The sequence below is a fragment of the Pleurodeles waltl genome, chromosome 7 (assembly GCF_031143425.1).
Source record: "Pleurodeles waltl isolate 20211129_DDA chromosome 7, aPleWal1.hap1.20221129, whole genome shotgun sequence".
In the NCBI taxonomy this organism is placed as follows: Eukaryota; Metazoa; Chordata; class Amphibia; order Caudata; family Salamandridae; genus Pleurodeles; species Pleurodeles waltl.
This window is the reverse complement of record NC_090446.1, coordinates 287,951,424-287,978,307: the sequence shown is the minus strand read 5'-3', so window position 1 is coordinate 287,978,307 and position 26,884 is coordinate 287,951,424. Positions and strand designations below refer to the sequence as shown.

Here is a 26,884-nt window from a genome sequence, read left to right as displayed (position 1 = left end):
GGTTGGAGCTGCCTTTTTTATCACCCACACATTTAGATGATACATTGCTTATGCACCTGCTGCACTCTCAATTTGCCCAGAGCACTCAGGATCTGATTAGCTACAGAACGCTCCTTTTGCAGGCCAGTAATATTAAATATATGTAGCAAAAAAACGCATTCTGATTCACTATCCCGCTTCAAATTTTCCACTCCAGACGCTAATCAATTCCAGTGCAGCACCCACTGTCAAACCTCAACTGGATCAGGTACTCTGTGCATATGACCAAGGGCACATCACTGACACAATGGTCATACTCAAAATTCCAATACTGCGAAAAGTATGCTGGTCTAGTGTCAGTGTATCAACTTCTGCTTGAATCCTTCTACATTTCTAAAGCTTTTGTGTCACACCGGTGTTAATGTGCTCTCAAAACATCGCATGCTTGAACTGGACATTATTACTGAAACCAATCCATCACCAATAACCACAGCTCATTAGTATTATCTATCTCTGTAGTTAAGCTGAATCCCTTAACCTATAAAGCGTAATGTGCCCAGCCTGAAAAAAAAATGGAAGACTTTGATCACATATTTCCAATTCATATCCTATAGTCGTCAGTAGGTTTGTAAATACAATTATTTATTATAAAGAGCTCTTACTACTTGGAATTACCGTAATTGAAAGTACTGCCAATGTTTAATGATATGGAAATTGAGGCACAGAAGAAATTATGACTCAGCCAGAATCACCGAATTTGGTCATGCAGAATGGTGTGTACTAAAACTCTTCTCACCGTGTTCCAAAGCTATCGCCCTTCTAATCAGACCACGACTCGCCTACTGGAAGCTATCGTTGACTCCCTCTCTTCACATAAACCTATTCTACAGTGTTCTTTCTCTTTCTCCGAAAAACGACTCCCATTTTTGTTTTTCAGTTCCGGGATCAGCCTATTGTTTATGAGCCAGTGAACGTGGAGATCAAATTTGTGAATCCTCTCATGCTGACAGTGAATGACTGCATTTTGGTGGCAGAAGGAAGCGGGCTGATTGATGGGCAAATCAGAGCAGAGTAAGTGAAATTTCAGCGTTTCCCGCCTAGAAGGCAAATGGATCCTACTGTTTAATGTACACGTGCTATGCTTCATGAGAAAAAGTCGGTCTGCCTATAACGTTGCCCCCTTTGTCTTGCTTTTAAATATATTGGGATGGGAACTTTGATGTCCTCCCTTTCCCAAAACATGTTTTATTAAAGTAGTATTACTTTCCCCTTACCAGTGCAGCTCCTGTTAAGATCAGGCTTACCTGCCACTTTGATTAGTCAATAAGCTGTCTTTGGAAGGTGTGAAATATTGTTAGCTAGCACATTGTAAGCTGTATTAGTCCAGACCTCCCTATGTATTAGGTTATGTTACTGTGACTAGGGGGGACTAATTCATATAGTTTTGGAGAACATTGGAGATGAGATTGGTTATACTTGGTTTTTAAAGAAATCTAGGGCCAGATGTAGCAAGGCATTAGCGCCTCGCAAACGGCGAAAAGCGCCGTTTGCGAGGTGCTAATGCCCTCACGCGATGCAGAAACACATTTTGCGAGTCGGAACCGACTCGCAAAATGTGTTTCCGACTCGCAAATAGGAAGGGGTGTTCCCTTCCTATTTGCGACTCACACCGCGATGTAAGTTGATTTGCGACCGCGAAATCGGTCGCAAATCAACTCGCAGTGGATGGTAACACATTCGCAAACGGGAAGGGGTCCCTTCCCTTTGTGAATGCTCACAAGATTATTTTTTCAGAGCAGGCAGTGGTCCTATGGACCACTGCCTACTCTAAAAAAAACCGAAACAAAAGGTTTCGGTATTTTTTTCTATTTGCGGCTCGTTTTCCTTTAAGGAAAACGGGCTGCAAAGAGAAAAAAAAAACTGCTTTATTTAAAAGCAGTCACGGACATGGTGGTCTGCTGTCTCCAGCAGGCCACCATCCCCGTGAGTGCCTAGACTCGCTAAATATTTATGAGGTGGCTCTTTGCGACCCCATAGGGAGTCGCAGAAGGTGTCTGAGACACCTTTATGCATCGCAAATTGTGAGTTGCAATTTGCAGTCGCTTTGACTAGCAAATTGCAAGTCGCAATTTGTGTTCTACCTATATCTGGCCCCTAATGAGGTAATGCTGAGAGACAAGATATTAGGGGCCAGAGCCGGCCTCCTCTGAACATCCACTGTGAGAAATGTGTACATTGTTTTCTATCACTTTGCCATACTCAGCTGTTATCTCCCATTGGACCTGTCATCTAGGGCTAGAGTTCAGATTGATTAGGGCTAAGGATCCTATTGGCCTAAGGTCACCTGATCACTAGGGCTATTTAACCCTAGGGCTCAGGGCATCCAGGTAAAGGTCTATGGGTTGCATATGTTGCATTCTTTGGCCAAATAGTGCCTTGAAAGGGCCTTGGCCACCATATGATTTTCAGGTAAGCAACCCCTTACTTACAAAATCGTTATCAACTAATTATCCCTAAAACCCATCCTATACTAAATGCACACCCCGAATATATAAATGCTGAGTGACCATCAACCATTTAACTTTTCCAAAACAAAAACAACCACGGAACTAACACCACACAACCTATCACAAACAGTACAACAATTCTATAACCATCGCCCAAACAACCTGCAAACATGATGTTCCTTTCCAGAAGGAAACTAAAAATCAAGGGAAGGCATAAATGTATGATCACACTGTACACTAATCAATGGACAAGACATCAATTATAATACCATGAGCAACAACAAAAGCCCAAACAGACACAAACATGTATCAAAATCCTAATTTCTCTAACCAAGCAACCACCCTTCCACCTCCACAAAAGACAACATGCACAATTCACCCCCAAACCAGCTGCATCAAAATGCCTTATATCCCTTCACCTCAATTCATGCTACAACACATAAAAAAGAAAGAAACACAACAACTAAAAATACCTGCTAATCAATTCAAGATCCATGAACAAAAATCACTTTGCCATCTTTGACCTACTTACAAAAACCAACACCAAACTTCACCTTCAATACATAACCATGGTTCAGCAAATATTCTGCACGCACACATCACAAAGCAGTCCCTATCTGATGTTCCTATAGTCAACAATAAAAACTGTATTAGCAAAATTGGAGGAGGGCTGGCTGTCAACCGTTAAAATAGCACTACAAATAACAATAACTGAAAATCTCACAATGGACAGCTGTGAATCCTTGATAATAACATGTCATCCACTGTAACTATTACTTATTCTAGCCTCTTATTATAGAGACTACCATGCAGCAATGTGGTTAGAACTGTCAGCCTTAGAGTGGCCTTCACACAGACATTTTGCCTTCTACCTCCCTTTTTGATAATATCGTTTTTGCTGTCCTTAGGACTCTGCACACTTTACCACTGCTAAACAGTGCTAATGTATATGTGCTCACTCCTTAAATCCACAATTTTCATATTTAATATACTTGTAATACCATAGTAAAGTGGCACTACATGTGCCCAGGGCCGGTAAATTAAATGCTACTTGTGGGCCTGCATCACTGATTGTGCCACTCACAAATGTAGCCCTTCCAACATAGCTTGGGCCTGCCATTGCAGCCTGTGCGTGCAGTTTTAAACTGCCATTTCGACCTGGCAAAGTAAACATTTGGCCAGGCCTAAACCTTCATTTTTAATACATATAGGTCAGCCCAAGGGCAGGCCGTGGACAGCCCAGAGGGCAGCGCACAGTGTATTTAAAAAGTCGGACATGTACTTTTAAGGGCTACATGTTCTGGTATTGAAAAACTCTTAAATACATTTATCACTACTGTAAGGCCTACCTCTCCCATAGGATAAAATTGGAGTTACCTAATTACACTTGATAAGCTATAATTGTCAAGTGGGACCAGGCAACCCCTTGATGACTGGTGTCTTTAGAATTGTAATGAAGAGTTCTAACTCATGGTAAAGTTGGATTTGTGATTTACACTTTTGAAAATTACACTTTTAGAAAGTTGTAATTTTCCTACCTTGACCATTTAGGCCCTTATTTAACAGAAAATTACAGAGCTTAATGCTGTGCCAAAATTGGCAGCGTCGCCCTCTGTCATTTACTCAACACAGGGATGCACCGTATTTAATTGAATACGGCATATCCCTCTGTTGTTCCCTATGCCGGTGCTAAATTTGCAGCCGTACGAGAACGCAGCCACCCTTGCGCCTTGGTGCAAGGATGGCTGCGTTGATGGGGAGATAGTTTTTGTGCAGCAAGAGACATCTTCCTATAGAAAAACAATCTTAAATGGCGATTTGCAAAAAATAAGGAGAAATAAAAGTATTTCTCCTTGTTGCGCCATTTTATTGCCACCCCTCGAGTGGTGTTAGAGTTCTCGTAAATCTGGGGCTGCATCAAGATGCAATGGGTGTTGCTGTGGCATGCCCACAGCAACACCCATTGCACGCCCCTTCCACGCAAAGTGTTGCTTGTGAAGGGGCCACATTTACAAGGTGGTGTTAAGCCCCAAAAAGTGGCTTAATGCCACCTTGTAAGTAAGGTGCAGGGCATAGTGCCTCTGGAGCATCGCAAAAGGTGATGCTCCAGTGGTGCTAGGGACTCTTAAATATGCCCCTTAGTATCTGTAGCCCTTACCTGGGCCACAAGATGTTGTGTAGCTGACAGTTGAGCTTTGTGTATTCCTCCTAGACAGCCACACACAATATGGAGCTCAGGTGTGCCATCACTGGCAGGATGGCAGAGAGGGGTTTAGCACAGCCCCACCTACAGTTGTCATGCTTCCACAGAAAGGACTGCATACCCCCTGTAGTTAGTCTAGAGCTTGGACAGAGAGGGCACAGTGCCTTAGGATTTCAAAAGGAAATGTCTATAAGCTTCTACCTCACTTCAAAAACACAACTGATATAAATATTGGACCTCAGACACCACCACTTCAGGGTCAATTCTGAACCTGTTGATACTCGGTCAGGAAGAAGGACTGCTGAGCTGCTGAGAGCTGCCACTCGACCAGACTGCTGTCCTGCTGAACTACTACCTTGCTGTGCTGCTGCTCTGCTTTGCTGACCTACAGGCTGCTGAACTTTTGCTTAGTGGAGAAGGCTTGGACCTGCATCTCTTGAACCCAGAACACCAGAGTGACTCCAAGGGCTAGTTGTCTGGCCTCCTTATCTGAAGCCTCAGGGACATAACAGGCTTCCAACAACGGGGCACCTGCACCTGAACTTGTCATCTGTGAGTTTACCCTGCCCAATGGTGCCACCACAGTCCTGGACAATTGGAAGTGGGCTTAAGTTGATCTGTCAGCCTCTGTGGACCAAACTGAACTGATCTCCTCTGCTGCACAACCCCGAGCAGAACCAGTGCATTGCCACTAGTATGTGGATCAGAACCCCTGCAAATAGCTGCATTGCATCGAAGCCTGTCACTGCATCAGGACCGCTACAGCGGGATGCATTCTTGGAGTAGGCCCTCACATCCTTCATTAACAGCAGCCCCGGCGACTACTCTGGAGACCACATCGCAGCTTCGCAGCTCATCAGAACCGGTGCATCACTCTGACTGCATGGCGCAACCTTGACTCCAAACTGTGCATGGCAAGCTCTGGTCAATGGGATGCTTGGTGATGATGCAGGACTCCGCACGGCAGCCTCCCTCTATCCCAGAGTCAACGCATCGCTCTGACTGCGCAACGCATCCTTAGTGCAGATTCTTGCAACTATCAGCAAACCAGGATTTAAGGCACTGTGTTCAGTGGGCCTAATTGGGTCCCTGTAGCCAGCCCAAATTCCATTGCCTGAAACAGTAACCCAGTTTCTTACAATGTCAACTTCAAAGATGTCCTACTTCATACAGCAACCAACTGCCATCTGGACCACTCAAACCTATATATTCTAGGAGACCTCAAAATATAGTTGGAAAAGAAGAATATAACAACAACCACAACTATCACAACCAACCTGGAAGCCTTCAACCTACAACAAATCATGTCTAGCTCAACTCACTGTGCAAAACACACTCTAGATGTCGAATTTGCACTCTTAGAACAAGCCACAGTCACACACTACTCCCTGTAAGCTGGAGCAGCCACATCATCATCACTTTCAGGATCTATGCATTTCAATAACAAAAATTCCAAAGACAACAAAAAACAACAACAACAAACTCATACAGACAATGGAAAAAATGAGAAATTCAGCAACTCAACAACTACTTTAATAGAACCTCAATAAACATGTGCTTAAAAGACATACGCACCTTCCACAACTGGATCTCTATTGCACCGGACCAATAGACTCCAACAAAAACAAATCCAGGGTTAACCACAAAAGAACACCACATGGGTTATTGACAAAATCAAAAGAGAGACAACACAACTCATCATACTACAACACAAATGGAGACAATCAGGAGATGGAACAGGCAAAAGCACTCTACGGCACAATAACAGAGCCCTCAAAATAGTCATCAGAAACACAAAAAGGCACCACTACGCTACACGCATAACTGAAGCAGACAGCCCTTCTAAAAAACTCTATAAAGTTTTAACAGAATTCAACAATCCAGAGTACCTAAACACAGAAACACCATGATCACAAGACTTCAATCATAAAATCTCTAATTGACTGATCTCCAAAATTAAAGAGATTGAAAATTGCCTTAAGGTAAACAGGGACAATACATAACAACACTTGACCTATCCACCATAGAAAGACACAACAATAATCTTCCATCAATGCATACTTTTAATACCATGTCACAAAAACATTTCCTTAATATTATCATTGCAGCCAGACCATCAAGGTCACGTTCAGACCCAGCACCGTCAAAAATCTTTGAGGATGTCCTTCGCTCAACCTGTGCAGTGGTAGTAGTCAGATGCCTACTCAAGAGGTCTCTGGAACTAGGTTCATTCCCACCGGAGCTGAAGACCGTCTACATTAGATCTCTGCTCAAAAAAGAAACACCTTGATGCATCTACCGCAGCAAACTACAGGCCCATATCAAAGGGACCATTCTTAGGAAAGAATTTTGAGGGAGTGATTTTTACTTAAATTTCCAACCTTATCGAACATTGGGCCTGATTCTAACTTTGGAGGACGGTGTTAAACCGTCCCAAAAGTGGCGGATATACCACCTACCGTATTACGAGTCCATTATATCCTATGGAACTCGTAATACGGTAGGTGGTATATCCGCCACTTTTGGGACGGTTTAACACCGTCCTCCAAAGTTAGAATCAGGCCCATAATGTATGCAAGGGGCATTCCTCTGTTAGGAAGTCCAGAAAATGGGTGCAGGGGAATCTATTAGATTCCACTGCACCATTTTTAGCATCATTTTTAACGCCTGCTCAGAGCAGGTGATAAATTGAGGCACACCATTGTTTATAATGGGCCTCTATGTACTTTGCAGGATCAGGTCCAACATTTTTTACGCTAATCCTGCAAAGTACCACAATAACATCAGAAATTATGACACTGTTGATCCTAACGTCTGCCATCATGCACCATATCATAAATACGGCACTCAAAAGCTGGAGTTAGGGAGGCGCAATGGGGTGCAAGAAAAGTGGCAAGGCTACATGGCAATGCTATGTCAGCAACCTTCCTCCCACCCTCACTCTGTGAAATGCTACTCATATCACTACCAAAACCTGGTAGGGGTTTCTATGGCACATGAATCTTATCGACCACTGGCGCTCCTTAACACGGATTATCAAATACTTGCTAAGATATTGATGGATTGACTAGCCCCTTTGGTTCCAAGTTCGATATACCAGGACCAAAATGGATTCTCATCCTGCGCAGACTTTTCTGTGTGATGGAGTATGCTGCTTCCCTCTGACACTGGGCAGGTTGTTTGATGCTAGAAGTGTAAAAAGCCTTCAGACATGGCAACATGTCACGTTACGCTACAGGGGCATTTGAGTCAACCACTGCTCTGCTGACCTCCTAGAGTGTAACCTTAGCCAAGCAGTGACTTCACTGCAGGCACAGATGACATTCTGGACGTCCCTGCCACTTTCAGTGGCGGTCCACATAGCGCTCACAAAAATGGTAATGCTGCCTCGCCTACTATGTTTCTTTGCTAACTTCCCCATTTACATCACCAAGCCCTTCTTCAGCTCTCTAGACCGACTGACAGCTGATTTTATCTGGTTCGGCACATACACTGCAAGGTTCCTACTGCTAAACTTTATTTACCGATTGACCAAGGAGAACTTGGGGTGACGAATTTTGAGCACTGTTATCTGGCCTCTCATCTACAATGTGGGACCTGGGGGTTGTCAGGACCACCAATTGGCTTACACTGTGTCTATGTCACCCCAGAGGGACACGACACGCATACTACTCCTCTTCTACACTTTTTCTAGAGCAGCATTGCCTCGATCCATTCTACAAGTAGCATATTACTGCTACTGCTGTTGCCTTTTCGTTACCAGAACAGTGACACCATATGCTCTGGCACTTCCGTTGTTGAGTATTCCACAGGTGGGTGGTGGGGAAATGGTCACTTCCTTGGCAGAGGTGGTCACATGGCACGAGGTGGTTCTTCATACCCTTGGGGGACCTACATCATGATGGTAGTCTCCACCCAATGGAGGAACTCATCACAGAAGCTGGGCTTCATCCGGGCCAATTTCTGCTATACACTTCCCTTATTCAGGTAGTGGGAATGACCTGGGATGATATACAGCAAGAACACAGGATCCACCTTACAGTTCAATATGTGCATGTCATGGGAACTTGTTGGCCCTTAATACGCTGGCTCACCTGCTCTTTGCGCATACATACAGCAGTACCACATACTTCCTTGAGACTTTTTTGGGATGGTGAACTAGGCCGTCCTTGCACTGAGAAAGAGTGGCAGACATCCTGGCTTACCGGGCTATGGTGTCCCGCAATGCCCTCTTCCGGCTCATACAATATTACATACAACAAAAGACTTACCTCACAAAATCAGCTGCTATTTACACTGCACGGATGCTGCCTGCCCCCACTGCCACATGCCTGATTCTGATTTCCTACACATGTTCTGGGCATGCCCATTGCTTGCCTGATACTGGCTGGGAGTCACCACTCACTTAGGTGGTCATTCTGACCCTGGCGGTCTTTGACCGCCAGGGCGGAGGACCGCGGGAGCACCGCCGACAGGCCGGCGGTGCTCCAATGGGGATTCCGACCGCGGCGGTAAAGCCGCGGTCGGACCGGCACCACTGGCGGGGTCCCGCCAGTGTACCGCCGCCCCATTGAATCCTCTGCGGCGGCGCAGCTTGCTGCACCGCCGCGGGGATTCCGACCCCCCCTACCGCCATCCAGATCCCGGCGGTCGGACCGCCGAGATCCGGATGGCGGTAGGGGGGGGTCGCGGGGCCCCTGGGGGCCCCTGCAGTGCCCATGCCACTGGCATGGGCATTGCAGGGGCCCCCGTAAGAGGGCCCCTACATGTATTTCACTGTCTGCTGCGCAGACAGTGAAATACGCGATGGGTGCAACTGCACCCATCGCACAGCTTCCACTCCGCCGGCTCGATTCCGAGCCGGCTTCATCGTGGAAGCCTCTTTCCCGCTGGGCTGGCGGGCGGTCTGAAGGCGACCGCCCGCCAGCCCAGCGGGAAAGTCAGAATTACCGCCGCGGTCTTTCGACCGCGGAACGGTAACCTGACGGCGGGACTTTGGCGGGCGGCCTCCGCCGCCCGCCAAGGTCAGAATGAGGGCCTTAGTGTGCTGCACTGGGTATACATTATTACACTCATGGGAGATATGTCTGCTGGGCATGCTTCACCAGACCAAGAGAAACAGGGTCACCACAAAATGTATTTATCTAGCCTCCTGCTTGACAAGCGCTTGATCCCACACAGGTGGAAATCTTCCATTCCCTGTGTGATCTCCGCCAGGGCTCACTCCATGGGATTCTGGGCCCAGGCTGATAGTGAGGCCTTACACAGAGTAGACATCAAGGGCCTGCCCAAATATCCCATCTCCTCCAGCTGGGACACTTTACTAGCTAAATTCCAATCTGCCCTCCAGGATTCTGATGCCCCACTAGATGAGCCTCCACCCACTGCCTAACTGCGACTACTCCCTCTGCTCATCTAGTGCGTTATCTGTTAGGTGCAGTTGCTTTTTCCCCTTTCCCATTCACAGGATCAACATGTCTGTGCTCTGCTGCTGAGTTTTCCTTTCCTTACATTAGGCATGTTTGTGGGCTGGATTTTTTTCATGTTTAATGTTCTTAATAACGATAACTTTTGGTTGCACTTATAAGACCATGGTGCCATAGGTTTTGGCACCTTTATGCAAGAACATCCACTTCTGCCCACCGGCAGTATTCTGCTGTGTTTGGCCAGAATTGCAGAACTGTGACATAAGCAATGTATAAACCACCAAATCAATGTGATTATTGAATGCAATTTACTATGTAAATGGTCATTATTCAATATACAAAATGTTTAATAAAAAGATTAAAAAAAGAGAAGTTAGAAACTTAGGAGTAGCCATGGATTCGGACCTATCTTTGGTCCTGCACGCCTAGAATGTCAATTTTGGTCCTACACAATAAAAGCACTACATCGCATCTTCCCATACCTTGCACATCAACATCAACAGCAAGCCATCCACACACTCTTAATCTCCAAGTTTGACTATGCCACCAGGCTATTCCTTGATGCACCCACATTCATCATATGCAAAATACACCTCATACAAAATGCTGACTCAAGGCTTCTTCTCTCCCTTCACTCAAGTGAATGCATTACTCTGGTCCTTAAATAGCCCCACTGGATTCCTGCAGCCGGAAGGGCATGGTTCAAGGTAGTCTGCATTGTCCAGAGAGCCCACAGAGCCTCCCAAAGAAAAGGACTGGTTTGCCTACAAGTTAAATTCAAGCAATACCAACCAAACAGAACACTGTGCTCCAGGGTTGCACCACTTATCATCATACCTCATTCTCAAAAGAAATCTTTAGGAGGCACTGCTTTTCAGTACAAGCTGCCAAGCTCGGGAACTAAACATCGACCAACATTAAAAGCACCCAGAAACACATATACTTCTGTTGACAGTTAAAAACATGACTATTTCCTAGATAAGTGCACCACCGACATCCTGGCAACAGAGCCTAGAAAACAGCTCTCAAGAGCAGTCCTAAACTCTCAACCCACAGATTTCATAGAACTCAAATAGCAAAATATTTTTGATATACCGGTAAGCTAAGAAGGGTTGACCCATGGTTCACCATGGTATTATAAGTTATGTACTTGCATGTATTTGGGATGACCTGCTCTGAGGACATCAGAAGACACCTTGCAGTCGTCATACTGGCTCCTGTGTCAGCCTCCACTCTTTGCCCACTGATGGTGTCCCAATGCCTACATTTAGAAGCATTTGAAGGCATGTGGGCTTTTGGCACCATCTCTCTATCGCCCAGAGACACTAGAGTAACCTCTGCTCTTTTACCCAAGCTAACTGGGACCACCTCCTCCCCAAGTGCTACACTGGCCTACTCTAGTATCTTCCCACCATTATGGGATGTGCACTCTTGAGTCATTTGGTGTCTCCTATACATTTGTAACACTTAGTACACTGGAAGACCATCCTCCCTGCCTGCTTATTATAGAAACGCTTCCTCTTTGGTTCGGATTGAGACTGGTTACTTTTCCCTCTGGAATTATTTTGGGGGTCTTTAGGAAACCCTTTATTTTTAAGTGTTCCCCCCCCCCTCTTTCTTCTGGTGGGACCCCTGACCACCCTTTTGGGAATCCCCCCAGACACTTTCTCTTGGACCATGGTATTGAGCCAGCAGTCTGCCTCCTTAGCAACCTCCCTGGGGCCAGAGTGATTACTAACAACTATGTGGTGGTGTAGCTCTGGAAAACAACTGCTGAACATGTGCTCTATTGCAAACAAAATGTACAGCCCGTTGTATTCACTTACATCACTTCCCTTCACCCAACCAGCTAGTGCCTTGCAAAAAGGATCGACAAAATCCTCCCAGGACTATTGGGGCAACTTCTGGCTGTTGATAAACTTCAGCCTATACTCCTCTGGGATAAGCCCATATCTTTTGACCAGGATGTCCTTCATGGGGTGTACTTCAGCCAACAGGGCATCCCTCTCATCAATAGGGACGTGCCTCTAATGACTGGCCCCTCAATTAACTTCAGGGACCCTGTGTATCTCCAGGGCAACCACATAAGCCGCAAACCTCTTGTATATGGCATCCTCTATAATAAAGTTAGGTACCAGATCTTTGAGCTCAGCCACATGTAGCTCTCCAGACTGTTGAGCCTGAATTCCAAACTTGGCCCACTGATGATTGTACTTTGTGTCTTTGGTGCTGGGTCTGCACGGCATTGCTGGGCAAGGCCTTGCATTATCCAGCTTTGGTTCTGATGAAACTGTGCAGCAAAGCTTTGCAGGGCTTTGCGTCACGCTGTGTCAGTTCCAATGAGTTGTGTGGCAAGACTTTGCAGGGCTTTGCGTTGCTGTCTGTCAGTTCCGATAAAGTTGGCAGCTGTGCAATGAGGCTTTGCAGGGCTTTATGTCGCTCAGTGTTGATTCCCACGAGGCTCTCAGCTGTGCGATAAGGCTTTGCAGCACTTTGCATCACTCAGCATCAGTTGTGATCAGACTTGCAGTTGTGTAAGAAGGCCTGGGGGAGCTTCACGTCGCCTAATATTTAGTGAAACCTTCAGTTAGGCTAGGAAGAGCTCTCTCCGGCCAAGTTCCCTGGATCTGGGGAGGCAGCACTTGGAGATTAGGAACTCACTCCAGCAGAGCCTAGCAGGGCTCAGGCAGGTCCAGTTGCAGGTCCAGGGAGGTCCAGTGCAGCAGGTCACCTGGGCACTTGCAGGGAGGCCTCTGGAGTTTGTTGTGTCCTTGTAGCTGAGACAGGAGGTCAATCAGCTGTACCTTGGAGTCACTTCAGCCTGGGATGAAGGGTGCAAGTCCAGTCTTCCTTCACAGCAAGCAGGACAGGCCTCAAGCAGCAGAGCAGCATGGTGTCTGTTCTTCTTCTGTGGTGTCCACAGTGCGAGGAGTGAACTGAAGACTGGGTCTGAGGGTCGAATATTTATCCCTGGTGCCCACTTTGAAGTGGGAGAGGCTTCTGGAGTTTCCCTCTACAGAGGTGGCTGGAAATTCCAACCTTACTGCCCTGGTCCCAGTCTGTTCTGGGGGCACAATTTGCTATTGTGAAGACCTTTGTGTGTGACCTGAGCCAGTGCCTTTGACGGGCAAGTATAATAGGTGACAACTCTTTCCCCCTATCAAGTCAAAGATGGCTCAATCTGACAACACCCAGACCCTCCTTTGTTATAGTGACTGGGAGAAATACAAAAGGCCAACTGCCAAATATACCTATTAATGTGACCCAGGAACAGGCTGCAGGCACCGAGTGGTTAGGACTATAAAATGCTGCTTCTCTAAAACTAGCATTTAAAATTTTACTTTATCATTAAAGTTTTAAATTGCAATTCCTCTGACACCAAACATGATGTCCCACTTGCTCCAAATCAAAAGTTAGCACGTAGTTATTTGCAATAATATTACCTTATGCCAAGGCATGTAAAACTTAAAAGTATATCTCCAACCTTTTAAATACACTGCACCTTACCCTGTGGACTGCTCAGTCCTACTCTACCAATAGCTTATATGTATTAATTAGGGAACTTTAGCCCTGGAAAAAGTTGTATTTGGCAGGTCTAATGGCAGTTTAAAACTGCACACACAGGCTGCAACTGCAGGCCTGGAGCATGTTTTAAAAGGATACTTCAGTGGGTGGCACAACTAGTGCTGCAGGACCTGGGTACATGTAGTACCACTTTACTGAAGACGTACAAGTAAACTGAATCTACCAACTGGGCGTAAGTCAATTTTGCTATGTTTAAAGGAGAAAGGACAAGCACTTTAGCACTGGCTAGAAGTGGTAAAGAGTGCAGAGTCCTAAGGCCAATTAAAATAATTTTATCAAAACAGGAGGAGTGAAGAAAAAAAAGTTGAGGAAAAAACAGCTTAAGGATCTTAAGGCTGACAGGTCTAACACAGAATATGCAGTGGTCAGCACAAAATTATAACTAATGCCTCTTAAATTCACAGAAGACATATCTGCTATGAGGGTTGGCCATCACCAGCACTGTACAGCCAAAAAACAGACATCACAAAATGAAAATGCATGAAAGAGATAGGTCCTACATTTCTGGACAATTCAAGGGGGTTTAATATAGTCTACCACTTCAGGTCCCAAGTTTCTTTTCAATCTGACTGCTTCTTTACATCCAACAAAGAAACCCAGGATATGGGATGATAATAAAATTGTGTATTGCAGCAAGTCTCTCCACTTCACTTTCCCTCCAGCCATACCAGCTCAGGACCACAATTATACACAAAATCTCAGATTTTACAACCTAGCTCAATAACCAAATATGTACACTACATTCTATGAAATGCCATAAAGGTATGCAGAGCTGTTCAAAGTTACCAGCATACTGAAAGCCATAAAGCTGTACATCTGTCTCTAATACTTATTTATCATCCAGTACACTGATACGTGATGCATTCTATAACACAATAACTGCATCACAGCAGTCATCACGCACAATATGGAAACACTTCTCACATAGGATCAAAACAAAGACAACATTCTCCAACAACACACCCTACATGGTGTAGTGTGCTACGCATGTAGGCAAGCACTTCAGTGCCATACAAAGAGGTAGTAAGCATTATTTAAATGCTGCAATATAATACAATGTCATACAATAATCACTAAAGTGTTTATTCATTTAGTTTGATTATTATTTTTATTGTATGTATTTGTTTTTAGTTTTTATAAAGTGCAGACTAGACCCAAAAGTATGACTGAGCACTTTGCATTGGAATATAGATTATCCATTTTAGATAATGACTCAGAAATAGTTACTCTGGACAGGATACAGGTTGCAAATTACATTAATGCAGGACGGACAGTTCATGTTCATGTTTAATGGATAGATGTAGTCAAGGCTGTAGGACGTTAGTAACCATATATATTTATATGTATATAAATATCATTGTCACATCATGCTCTGTAAGGGGCTACAGACCCTGCAGGGTGGCCTGGGTTACTGGGGCAAAGCACCCCACAGAAAATATCTCCCAAACACGAAAATCCCAGCCACCAGTCCATGTTAAAATCCAAGCATTTAATAGCATTTCTGAGCAGCAAGACAAAAATCCTGATGCGTTTCAGCAACAGCATGCCTTGTTCACAGGTAAGTAAGAGCAGGTGTGAGTGAGCCAGCGCTTCTTAAATACACAGTCATGTGACTTCAATAACCAAACTCCAACTCTCATAATGCACAGTTCCATATAAATAACTTCCTGAGCTTGAGCGCTTAATTTCCATATAGCAGCAATAGCGTCACAGGCACTTCATTTCACCGTACAAATATTCTTCTGAGCATTAGGTTTCCATTACTTGATAGTCCACTTGCTTTTACAATTGCTTCCACGCATGTTTCCTTATTCAACACAGTCTATTGTTTCTCTCCTTCAAGTTGCATCAAAATACTGGTTTGGAACTTGTTAGCAAAAGAAAAGGACAAGAACTCATTCTGCCAATCACTTGTTGTTGCGTATGCCCACTCCGGTCCTGCGTATTTTCGACTTGCCACTCTCTTTCTATTCAACCTCCTTTCCCCTGTCAGTTCTCCATCACTCAGCTCATCTTTCTTTCTGGTGTCTTGTTCTTCCTCTATTGTTTCATTTATTACCAAGTCCTTTTTCTTGCCTATTTGAGACTCATGTCAATAATCCCCTTTTCTTACTCCTTCTGTCAACAATCTCTTCAAGATCGGACTTTTCTCTTTCACCTTATCTGATGTGCCCTCTGTTGATGGGCCTGTAACGGGTTCAGGAGGAGTCAGCTCACTTTTGCTTTGACCTGCCTCAACTCTTTCCCCCTCAGGCTCTGGCACTGGATCTCCTTGTTTTTCAGTCCCTTTTGTTTGCGTTAGCACTTCTCCTGTGCATGGATCTCTTAACGTGTCTGCTGCATTGTCTTCACGTTCTGCCTTTTGATTTTCTACACCCTCATCTCTCACCGGGGGGATTGATCCTTCTTCCGCCAATTCTGGGTCTACTTCCGGCTCAACTTGTTCTGGCTCTGGTTCAGATAGAATTATTTGTTTGCTGCTGCTGGTGTTCTCAGCAACACTTCTTCATGATCCTGAGGACTCACCACTTTTTTTGTATGGCTTGCATGTATCCAATTAGGCGATCCTGCACACTTTACAGATGTGGTAGTCGTCGACATCACTTGGTATGGACCTCTCCAACGTGGCTCTAGGCAGGTTTTTCGCACATGCTTTTTGATCATGACTCTGTCTCCGGCTCTCAGGTTGTGACCCGGGTCATGGATAGGTGGCAGGGTAACGGCTTGTTCCTGCTGAGAAAAAGATCGAACCACATCAGCTAGACCCTTGCAGTAATCCAATACCATATCATCTGTAATATTGACTAGAGCATTGGCTGGTATTGCTGGCAGTCTCATTGCCCTCCCCATGAGAATCGTGTGTGGGGACAATCCTGTCTTCCTGTCAGGTACATTTCTCATTGACATCAACACTAAAGGCAGTCCATCTGGCCCTTTCAGATTTGTTGCAGCACACATTTTGGCAATTCTTGATTTCAGGGTACCATTAATTTATTCTACCAATCCTGATGCTTCTGGACGATAGCTGCAGTGGAGCTTCTGTTCAATGTTCAGTGCTGCACATAAGAGTTTAATCACTTCGTTTTTGAATTGCGTTCCCCTATCTGATTCTAAAGAGATCGGGAATCCGAACCTTGGTATCAGTTCTCTAAGGAGTAGTTTAGCAAATGTGAGACTATCATTTCTACGTGTGGGGTATGCTTCAATCCAATGACTAAACACACACACAATCACCAACACGTACTTTAGTCCACCACATGCAGGCATCTCAATGAAATCCAATTGCATTCTGCTGAATGGTCCTTCTGCTCTTCCAATGAGGCTCAAATTTACCACTGTACCTTTTCCCACGTTTAGTTGCTGACAAACCACAAACCTATGGCACACTGCCTCAGCTGCTTGCCTAAATTTTGGATTGAACCAATCGACTTTGAACAACCTAATCATGGCATCCCTTCCAATGTGTGCCTGACCATGGTAATACGGAGCCATCTGAGACAACAGACCATTTGGTAGCACCATCTGGCCCTCCTCAGATACCCAGATCTCATCTGGTGTTTGTGTGCACTTCAGCTTGATCCACAATTTCTTCTCTTCCTTGTCTGTATTTTCTTGCAACGTTTTCAATTCCTCTAAGGTGTCATTTACTTTTAGAACAAATTTCCGCAACTGGTCTCTTCTTCTTGCATTAGTTCCCACTTATCCTTGAACGATATACAGTTCAGGGCGCAAAATCTTGCTACCTGATCCGCATATCCATTTCCTAAGGAAATGTAGTCTGGTGTTTTCTAGTGTGCACTGCATTTTACTATAGCAATTTCTTCAGGTAACTGTATTGCGTACAATAAATCTTTTATTCTATCATAATTTCGTACTGGGATTCCACTGGAGGTCAGGAACCCTCTGTGTGACCACAATTGACCAAAATCATGAACAATTCCAAATCCGTATTGGCTATCTGTGTATATTGTCACTTGCAGCCTGGTAGAGACATAACATGCTCTAGTGAGTGCTACCAATTCTGCCACTTGTGCTGAATATACACCAGGAAGCCAACATGCTTCTAGGGTCCCCGTAATGGTACACACAGCATATCCTGCTCTCAATGTGCCTGTTCCATCTCTGAGGCATTGACCATCAATAAAAACAATGTGATAATTTCCTTCTAGTCCGGTGTCTCTGATATCAGGTCTAGGCTTTGTGCAAAGATCCGTTACCTCAAGACAATCATGCTCTATATCTTCCTCCTTTTCAACTTCAACAGTATCACTTGGCAGTAACGTTGCTGGATTCAACACTGTACATCTTTTCAAAGTAACATTTGGAGCTCCTAATATACTCGTCTCATACCTTGTCAGTCGGCCCCCTTCAAGTGTTGTGTTTTTGTTCTCGTCAGCAAAATTTCAACTGAATGTGGCACCATTACCATCACTGGGTATCCCATGACCACCCCTTCACATTGGGAAAGACTTTGACCAACTGCTGCTACTGCTCGCAGACAACCTGGTAAAGCTGCTGCAACCGGGTCCAATGTAGCTGAAAAATAGGCTACTGGGTGATAAGCACCTCCATGGACCTGTCAAGACAGACAAAGAACTTGCATCACGTTCATGACAAAACAGTGTGAAAGGTTTTGTGTAATCAGGCATTCCCAACGCTGGAGCTCTGCACAACCTCTCTCTCAATTCAGTGAAAGCCCTCATCTGATCTTCATCTAGAGTAATGGGGTCTGTAACTCCCTTATGTGTCAACTGTTGCAAAGGCTTGGCAATCTCAGCAGAATTCGTAATCCATTGTCTACAGTATCCTACCATTCCCAGGAACATGTGCACATCCTTCTGGGAAGTCGGTGGATTTCTCTGCAAAATCATTGTAATCCTTTCTCGAGAAATTCTCCTTAACCCTTTCTCAATTTGATGACCCAAGTATTTGACAGACTTCTGACAGTATTGCAACTTTGCAGGTGAGACCTTGTGACAAAAGTCTCCCAAATGATTCAATAGGACAATCAAATCATGTTTACACTCGTCCCTTGTTCTGGATGCAATGAATAAGTCATCAATGTACTGTACAAGAGTTGGTTGGCAAGGTAATTCCAATGACTCCAGGTTCTTTTTCAGAATGTGATTAAACAAGGATGGTGACTCTGTATACCCTTGTGGAAGCCTGAATCAGCTGTAGACTTAAGCTAAGAATTTGAAACTGAAAAGAAACTAACTATCCTCGTGAATTGGTACTGAAAAGAAAGCTTGTGACAGATCGACTACTGTGAACCACTCTGCCTCGCATGGAATCTGAAACAGTATCACTGCTGGATTGGGCACAATTGGGCAACACTTAACCACCATGTCATTCACTTTTCGGAAATCCTGCACAATTCGCACTTTCCCACAAGGCTTTTTCAATCGGATTATCAGTGAATTACATGGACTGCTCAACACTTCTTTCAAAACACCCTGCTTCAGGAAATTCCCAATTATTTGTGTCACCTTCATCATCACATCCTGTGGCATATTATACTGCGGAAGTTTTGGAAATTCAACATTTGGCTTCAAGGTGATTTTAATTGGTTCCACTCCGTGATCAAACCCACTTCTTTCCCTGTCAAATCCCAAATCTTCTCCTTCACTGTTTCCTGTAAATCTGCGTGCAACTCCTTCAAGGTGAACATTGGAAATATCTCAATCAAATGGTACTCTTCGATTGCCTTCTTAAGAACCATGGCTGATGCCTGCTCTTCCTCATCATCACTGTTCGTCTGTACTTCTGTCCCTGCATCTGTACAATTTATAGAACATTTGGTTTTGCACAATAAGTCTCTGCCCAACAAGGATACAGGATTTGAGTTGCATACCACAAATCTATGCAATCCTGTATAATTTCCCAATTTCAATCTGAACTGGTTCTGTGATAGGGTTCGTTAATTGCCTTTTCTCCACTCCCACGACCTGCACTGTTCTTCCGGAAAGGGGTTAATCTGGTACTTCCACACTCCTCACTGTGGAGCGCATAGCTCCAGTGTCAACCAAGAATGAAACCTTATGTCCCATTACCTTTCCCTTCACAAAAGGCCCTTTCTGATCTACCTCTAGGGACGCGGCAAGAATACAGGCTCCTTCATCCGAACTGTCACTCATCCATTCATCGTTTATTTCATCCTCACTGTGAAATGGGAATTGGTGTACTATATTGTTACTGTTATCTGATCTCTGAAAATTGACCTGTTGAGTAAGCATAACTTGTTGCTGCTCCATCGGGACTGAAGTTCCAACATTCAAGCAGTTCTAGGTTGATTAGCTGGTGCATCGGACAACTATGCTGACTTTAGCATAGCATAGGCTATTAGGTAGATACGTTTTGATTTATGACGGAGACTGGCCATGTTTACCTTTAACATAGCCATCACCATTTGAGTGATCTATTTAGCTTGCATTACATCCTATTTTAGCAGTCTTGATGTTGTGTTCCTTCAAACTGTCAAGATAGCAACGTCCAAGTGACCAAAGGGGTCTATGCAACCCATTCCCCGGTACACAGGGTTAATTATTTTCTTTCACCCTACCATATTCAGTTGTTGGTCCATTCAATAATCACCAGCCCCATGTTCTGCAGGACACCATGCTGGCAGTGGTCTTGTAAGATGCCTACATAAATAGAAAACCCAGCCCCCTGATATACCTGTGTAAAAAAATTGTTGTCCAGAGAATTTATTTTAGATTTGTGTTTTTTGATCATTAGAGAAGTACTTTAGCTTGGTTGGAAATTGCTGATCTGGGCAGAATATTTCTGGACATTTTTCAAAATGGTTGATGAGTTTCAGTGATGATGTAATATTTCAGGAACCATGAGACATATCTACTTCATTTTGGTGTCAAAACATGGGTTTTTGGGGTCAAGTATTCGTATAGAGACAGAGTAACTCTTCAGCCATTTTCCTAAAGGGCGGCTCTATAAAGATGTGTTTTAGCCATCATATTGGTAATTCATTTTAATATTGTTTTTGTTTATGGTTTTTCGTTCATTCAAATTCGTAAACATGAACAAAACAGGTAGTAGCAGACAGAGTGTTCCCTACTACAAAATCTGGGGACCCTTTCAACAAATTAAAATGTGTCATATGCCAAACTAATCCAAAAGAAATGCTAACATCAACTACGGCTGGACAGAAGAGAGTTTGAGATGCTGCAGAAATACGATTGGAGATGATAGGTGAAGATGATCAAATATTTTATCATTGTATTAATACGTGCTACAAGTCATATACAATGGAAAAAAACCTGGAACATTTTGTCAAAAAATAGCCGAATCTTCTGAGAAAGCAACAATAATCAAACCAAATTCCCAACCATTTAGAAGATTGATGACTATCCCTCGTCCACCACCACCAACTGATCAGAAAGCAGAAGAGCTTCAGTGTGTTATCTATGGTTTAGCCAGAACAAGAACAAAGTAGACAGTATGTGAGTCTCAAAAGGCAGTCTGGGAATGCGTCAAAATCTATGGGAGTTGCATGGGAACACCCACTGCAACACCCATAGAACAACTCTTTGATGCAAAGAAAGGAAACGCAGTGACTTGCACTGTGTTGCCTTACTCCATATTTACAAGGCCATGAAAAGTGGCTTTGCGTGGCTTGTAGATATGGGATGCAACCTGCACTGCCCGTGTGTCCCAAACAGTTATGCACCGCCGACACAAGTTGCTTATAAATAAACCCCGTAATGTATAGATTCTCATGCAATGCTGGTCTGTGCCTAGTACAAAGGAAAGCCTGTTTATTTTATGGAGGAATCCTAATTTCACACCACATCCACCAGTCTCTGAGAGAGTTGATGCTTTCAAGTGAATATTTTCTTTGCATTGCTATCCTCAAGTGGACATATGTGATTGTTGCTTTACAAAACGTGTTTGTTATACTTCCAAGGTATAATTTGTTCACTTCTCATTTTCACCCTTATACATATTCTTTTTCATTTTGTGACATCATTCATACTTGATTATCAACTTTTTTTACCATGGTTTGGGCCTTTTGGGTCTTTATTTCTTTGACAGCAATGCTGTTTGTTTAATTTGATGTGCACAATACTTCATACTTTTCTCTGAATATGTCCTTGCACACACAGGCCAAGCTACTAACATTTATAGAAGGTCACTCTTAGAAAAACATGTTGTCTGTTGTTGGTCCATAGGTTGTGAGGGCATGTGGGAGCTCAGTCACAGCTCACATAAAGCTCTCTTCCCCATAACCTGTCAGTTGCATACTCTTGAACTTGTGCATGGAATATATCCTAAGGAGAAAGCATAACTAATGGATAAAAATATAGCACTCTCTCAAATAAAAACAGTAGCCCCTTCCACCATGTTCTGCCGCACATGATTTGCGTACTAAAAGTTGTTCCATTTGTCCGTCATGCATTTTAATTAAAACATAGATGCATTCAATCATAAACAGTAAGAATAATTTTTAATGTTTTAGTTACTTATTTTTTTAATATATATTTTTGGAATTATATTTTGAACTTTTCCTTATACAGATTGATGTATGAGTCAGGAGTTGAAGACAACATATGAATAAAAAATAACTGTTATTAGTTTCAAAGTATCAAAAATATGTCTACTTTTATAAAATCATCAGCTTTTATGAATGTAATCTTTGTGTGTGAAAGAAAAAATAAAAACCTAACACACTTTTATTAGGTTCCCTAGTTGGTGCAGCTCTCAGTCTTAACTTGGTGATGTTCCAGTGTAGCAGTTTTCAAGCAATATTTATGAGCAGTTCATCCATCGATTCAGGATATTTAGGCAGAACTAAAAATTATAATTCTTATCATTTGAGATAGTAGTAATAGTAGTAGTAGCAGCAGTGGTAGTAGTAGTAGTAGGATAGTAGAAGTTGTATTAGGAATGGTAGTGGAGGTAGTGTTATTATTATATTAAAAATAATAATACATCTCGTAATAATGCCAGTAATAATTATCATCTTAGTAATTGTGTTATTGGTAATGTCATTAATATTTGTCATTAATATTTGTGTTGAGTGTTATTTCTACCTATTTTTAGTAGTTATCAATGATATTGTTACTGTTATGTATATTTTCTCATTGTTTATTATTTTCTTTAGTCTCAGCAGTTATGAAACTAGTATCAGCCTTAGCATTTGTTTAAGTATCGTTTGCAGCAATAGGCCCAGATTTAAGAGGACCAAGCGCCACCTTAGAGTCAATTTTGTTACGCTAAGTTGGCCTTTCACCCACCAAATTTGCAAAGTGGTGCAATGCATGAATTGCATCACTTTGTAACCCTTTCCACTACATTATGCAGGTGCCATGCATAATAAATTATGCAATGGAGGTGTACCCCGGTTACAGGGACCGCAAAAATGGCGCAAAGAAATCTAAGAATTTTTTTTGCATTATTTTTCTCAGCACTTTTAATGCCTGCTCAGAGCAGGAGTTAAAAGGGGGCACACCGTTGGTTACAAGGGCCCAATGTACTGTTCACGGTTAGTGGCAACATTTTGGCTCAAACCCTGAACAGTACATCGACAGCATCAAAAATGTGGACGCTCTTGCCCCCTACCCTGAGCCATGGTACACCGTATCTTAGATACGGCATACACATGGTGGCGGTAGGGGGTGCTAAGGGGTGCAAGGAAAGTGGCGCTGCACCCAGTGCAGCGCCACTTTCCTTAAATCTGCACCTTAGTATTTTAAGCAAATGGTTCTTAACCTGTTGTCCGAGGATCACTTGGGGTCCACAAGGCCTACTGTGGGGGTCCGCAACTGTTTAAAAAAATATATATATATTCAAATTATTAAATTAAAATTAATAAGGCTTGTAAAAATAAAGAAACAATTTTAAAATGTGAAAACTTTTTTTCTCTCTTTGATTGTGAATTAGACAAAATACTTCAATATTTGAACATGTGTTTGGTTATGCTTGTTTTTTACATTTTCGTCTATTGTTTTGAGGTGCAAATCATAGAAAGTGTTTAGCCCGGGAGAGCCTGACTTCTAACAATGACTCAGAGTAGGTACTACTAAACCATTAAAGTGGCGCACACAAATGCATTTATAAACGTTTGAGCGCAAAACACTTTTTCGCACCCAAAGTTGATAAAAGCGCAGCACTACGTAATTTTTCATGGCATAGCGCCGTACAGCTTCTTCATGCACCTTGGACAGAACAGGACTGGTACCGCGTAAAAATCCATATGATTCAATACAAAGGCTGATCAAATAGTTCGACATGGCTTTGCATGGTTTTCTAGCTCCAAATGAAAACAGACACAAGCCATTAGTAAAAGGATAAACGTGTGAATTTCCCAAGGGTAATACGAATGTTCTAGAAATTCTACATATTATGCGGTAGATACTCGGGCGATTGTCCCCACGTATATATGAATACAGACGAGAGTTCCTGAAGTACAAAACTATTGCACATCACCCCTTCCTTCACTTTGGGTTATAGCACAATGCCTCGTAGCGTGCTACAAAAGCATTATTTGTGTAAGTGAGGCCAAATACATCACCCGCGACCATTGAAAGTACGGTGCTCCATTACAGCACTGCAGATTTCTATGCGGCGCTGCATTTTCCATAATTTTGTAAATGTATGTACATTTTGGATTTCATGCTATAAAGTATAATAATATCTTCTGATGAAATTCTCATACTTATTTTTGTCATGTTTAGGCTTCCGCCCATGAGGCCCAGAGAAAGGATGAGGTTTAAGCTGGAAATCACGCCGTGGAAAGCTGGTCCCCGGCAGCTGCTTGTGCGCTTAGCCAGCAGAAGATTCTCCATGAAAGGATTCAAGACAGTGGTTGTTGCACCATGGTAGCAAAAGCAATCCCTTCACGTTCCCATCTACGCAGATGCCCTTCATATGCTCCTGCCGTTAGGTCAATACAGTGTGAAAGTTCCCTTCTCTGTCTATGGTTGCAATGAACGTCACGTCCATGAAATACTCTTCCCCCATGATGGCTTTGCTCGGTGACCCCCATACTGTCTTCCCATCCTACACGTTTTTGTAGTTTGATAATTTTTCCAAGGTCCTAGAAAAATTGAGCTGTGCTCCTTCTTTCCAGAAGTATGTGTTTATGTAATCCTGAAACACTACAATCGCATACTGGATCCTAATAGCCCCGCACCACTTTACCACTGGTTTGACCTACTCAGTCTGCCTCTTTTAATACTAGTGGCCAGATGACTCCATCTTTCACACAACCCAACTCAGCAAGACAACTATCTGCACTGCGTGAAAGGGAGAGGGCAGGAATGTGCCATATTTACCAATATATAGCACATTCCTGCTCTGTGCCTGTGCTGGTGCACAATTTGCTGCCTAGAACCAATGCAGGCACTATTGTACCATGGTGCAAGGGTACCTGTGTTGCAGACAGGATTGGTTTTGTGCAGGTAGGGGCATCTTCCTTCACAAAAACAATCATTCAAGTTTTGTTCCTCTTTCTAAGGAATCAACAAGGAGAAATAACAATATTTCTCCTTATTATGCATCCCATGGGATAAGGCATAGCATTTCTGACACATTCCCAGTTTTACCAATCTTGGTAAAACTGGGAATATGCCAAAATCCGTGGATGGATTGTGGGAACACCCATGTTCCACCCATGGAACATCTTCCCAGGACAGAGTAACAAAAGACAGCAACTTACGTTGCTTGGTAGATCTGACTTTAGTATTGCATTGCCATTGTGACACCATGCATGCCACAAAGGCAACACAAACTATGATAAATCTGGCTGCAGAGGTGCCTTGGTGGTGAATTCAGTTCATGCAGATTAAAAGTGAGTAGTTTGTGATCTGCTTGAAATGCAACATGAAGAGGGGTATTGTTAAAAGATACCTAATTGAGAAACACAGATTGTATAAATTTGGGTCGTGCAAGACAATTTTCCTTTGATGTTTGCACCATCCCAGTGAAACAACAATGGGTTTTGATGCATTCCAAGATTTACATGGATGTGTAAACCTGGAATGCGTCAGAACTGTACGGCGTAACAAGGAAAATATCTTTCATTCTTTCTTATCAATTTTTTCCCCTTTCTATGTGTGCTGAATTCCACAGCACACACAGAAACAGGGAAAAGTCTCCATGGATTGTTTTTGTGCAGTAAGGTGCCCATTCTTGCACAAAAACAATCCTGCCAACAACACAGACACCCTTGCACCATGGTGCAAGAGTACCTGTGTTGGCACTATGAACCAAATTGTGCGCAGCACTGGCTGAAAAGACAGGAATGCACTGTATCTTTTGAATATGGTTAATTTCTGCCCTTTCCAATTGGCATAGGGCAGTGCAGCAGATAGGTATGCAGTGCTGCTCTACGACAATTCTTTGTAAATATGCCCCACTGTTTTTTGAGAGAAGCATGAAAGAACCTGAAAAAACTTATATGTGGTAATGACTAAGGGCCTTATGTGGAGTTTGTAGACGGTCACAGAGTGACAGATGTTCCATCCACCATATCACAAGTACATTTTGGCCTATGGCACTTGTCATACAACGTATAGGATGTCTGCTATGTTTTCAGGAGTATCTCCTCTACCAAACTCTAAAAAAGCCCGAGATTAATGGGCTTTCAAACAATCAAGTCTTACCACACTATGACACACAAGAAAGGCGTAAAAAATGTATCCGTTTTCTCAGATGACTATCACGCTTCATTGACATGGACAACTACTTTGTCTATTTGTGAAATAATACCTGGCATAGTTTTTGAGTTATTTATGTGCCATTCTATAGATTCTACCTAGAAAAGGTTCCTATTTCTGAAAATGCATCTTCCTCTGAGTTAGTACTCTGAGATGAACTTACATAACAACCAGTGCGGCCAGCTTTGTGACTGGAAAATGTTTTAATTTATTTTACAATAAAAAAATACATCAGAAGCAAATTGTCTGCATAGTTGTGTCTCGCCTTATCATGATTGTCATCACCCACTCATAATGAAAGTGTAAACTACATGGTGTATTTTGGAAGTTGATGAATAACTGACCCAGTTACTTACTGACGTATGAGTACAAGGGGCAGATTAACTAACACTTTGCGTGGGTTTAGCTCACAAAAATAATGCAAACCTGTGAAAAATATTTTTGGGGGATTTACTTTCCAGTGCAACACTTGTTATGTGCTGACAAGCTGCCTGAAAGTAACACAAA

General features: G+C 43.2%; 1 protein-coding gene across 1 annotated transcript in view; it reads left to right on the top strand.

Annotated features, from left to right (window-relative positions):
- Positions 1 to 26,583, top strand: part of LOC138304023 (protein-glutamine gamma-glutamyltransferase E-like) — a 137,675-nt gene extending 111,092 nt beyond the window's left edge. The window contains exons 12-13 of the mRNA XM_069243675.1: positions 917 to 1,050; positions 24,395 to 26,583. Of these exons, the coding sequence (XP_069099776.1) occupies positions 917 to 1,050; positions 24,395 to 24,542 (282 nt within the window). The 3' untranslated portion in view covers positions 24,543 to 26,583. The remainder of the gene's footprint in view (positions 1 to 916; positions 1,051 to 24,394) is intronic.
- The last annotated feature ends 301 nt before the right edge of the window (positions 26,584 to 26,884 follow it).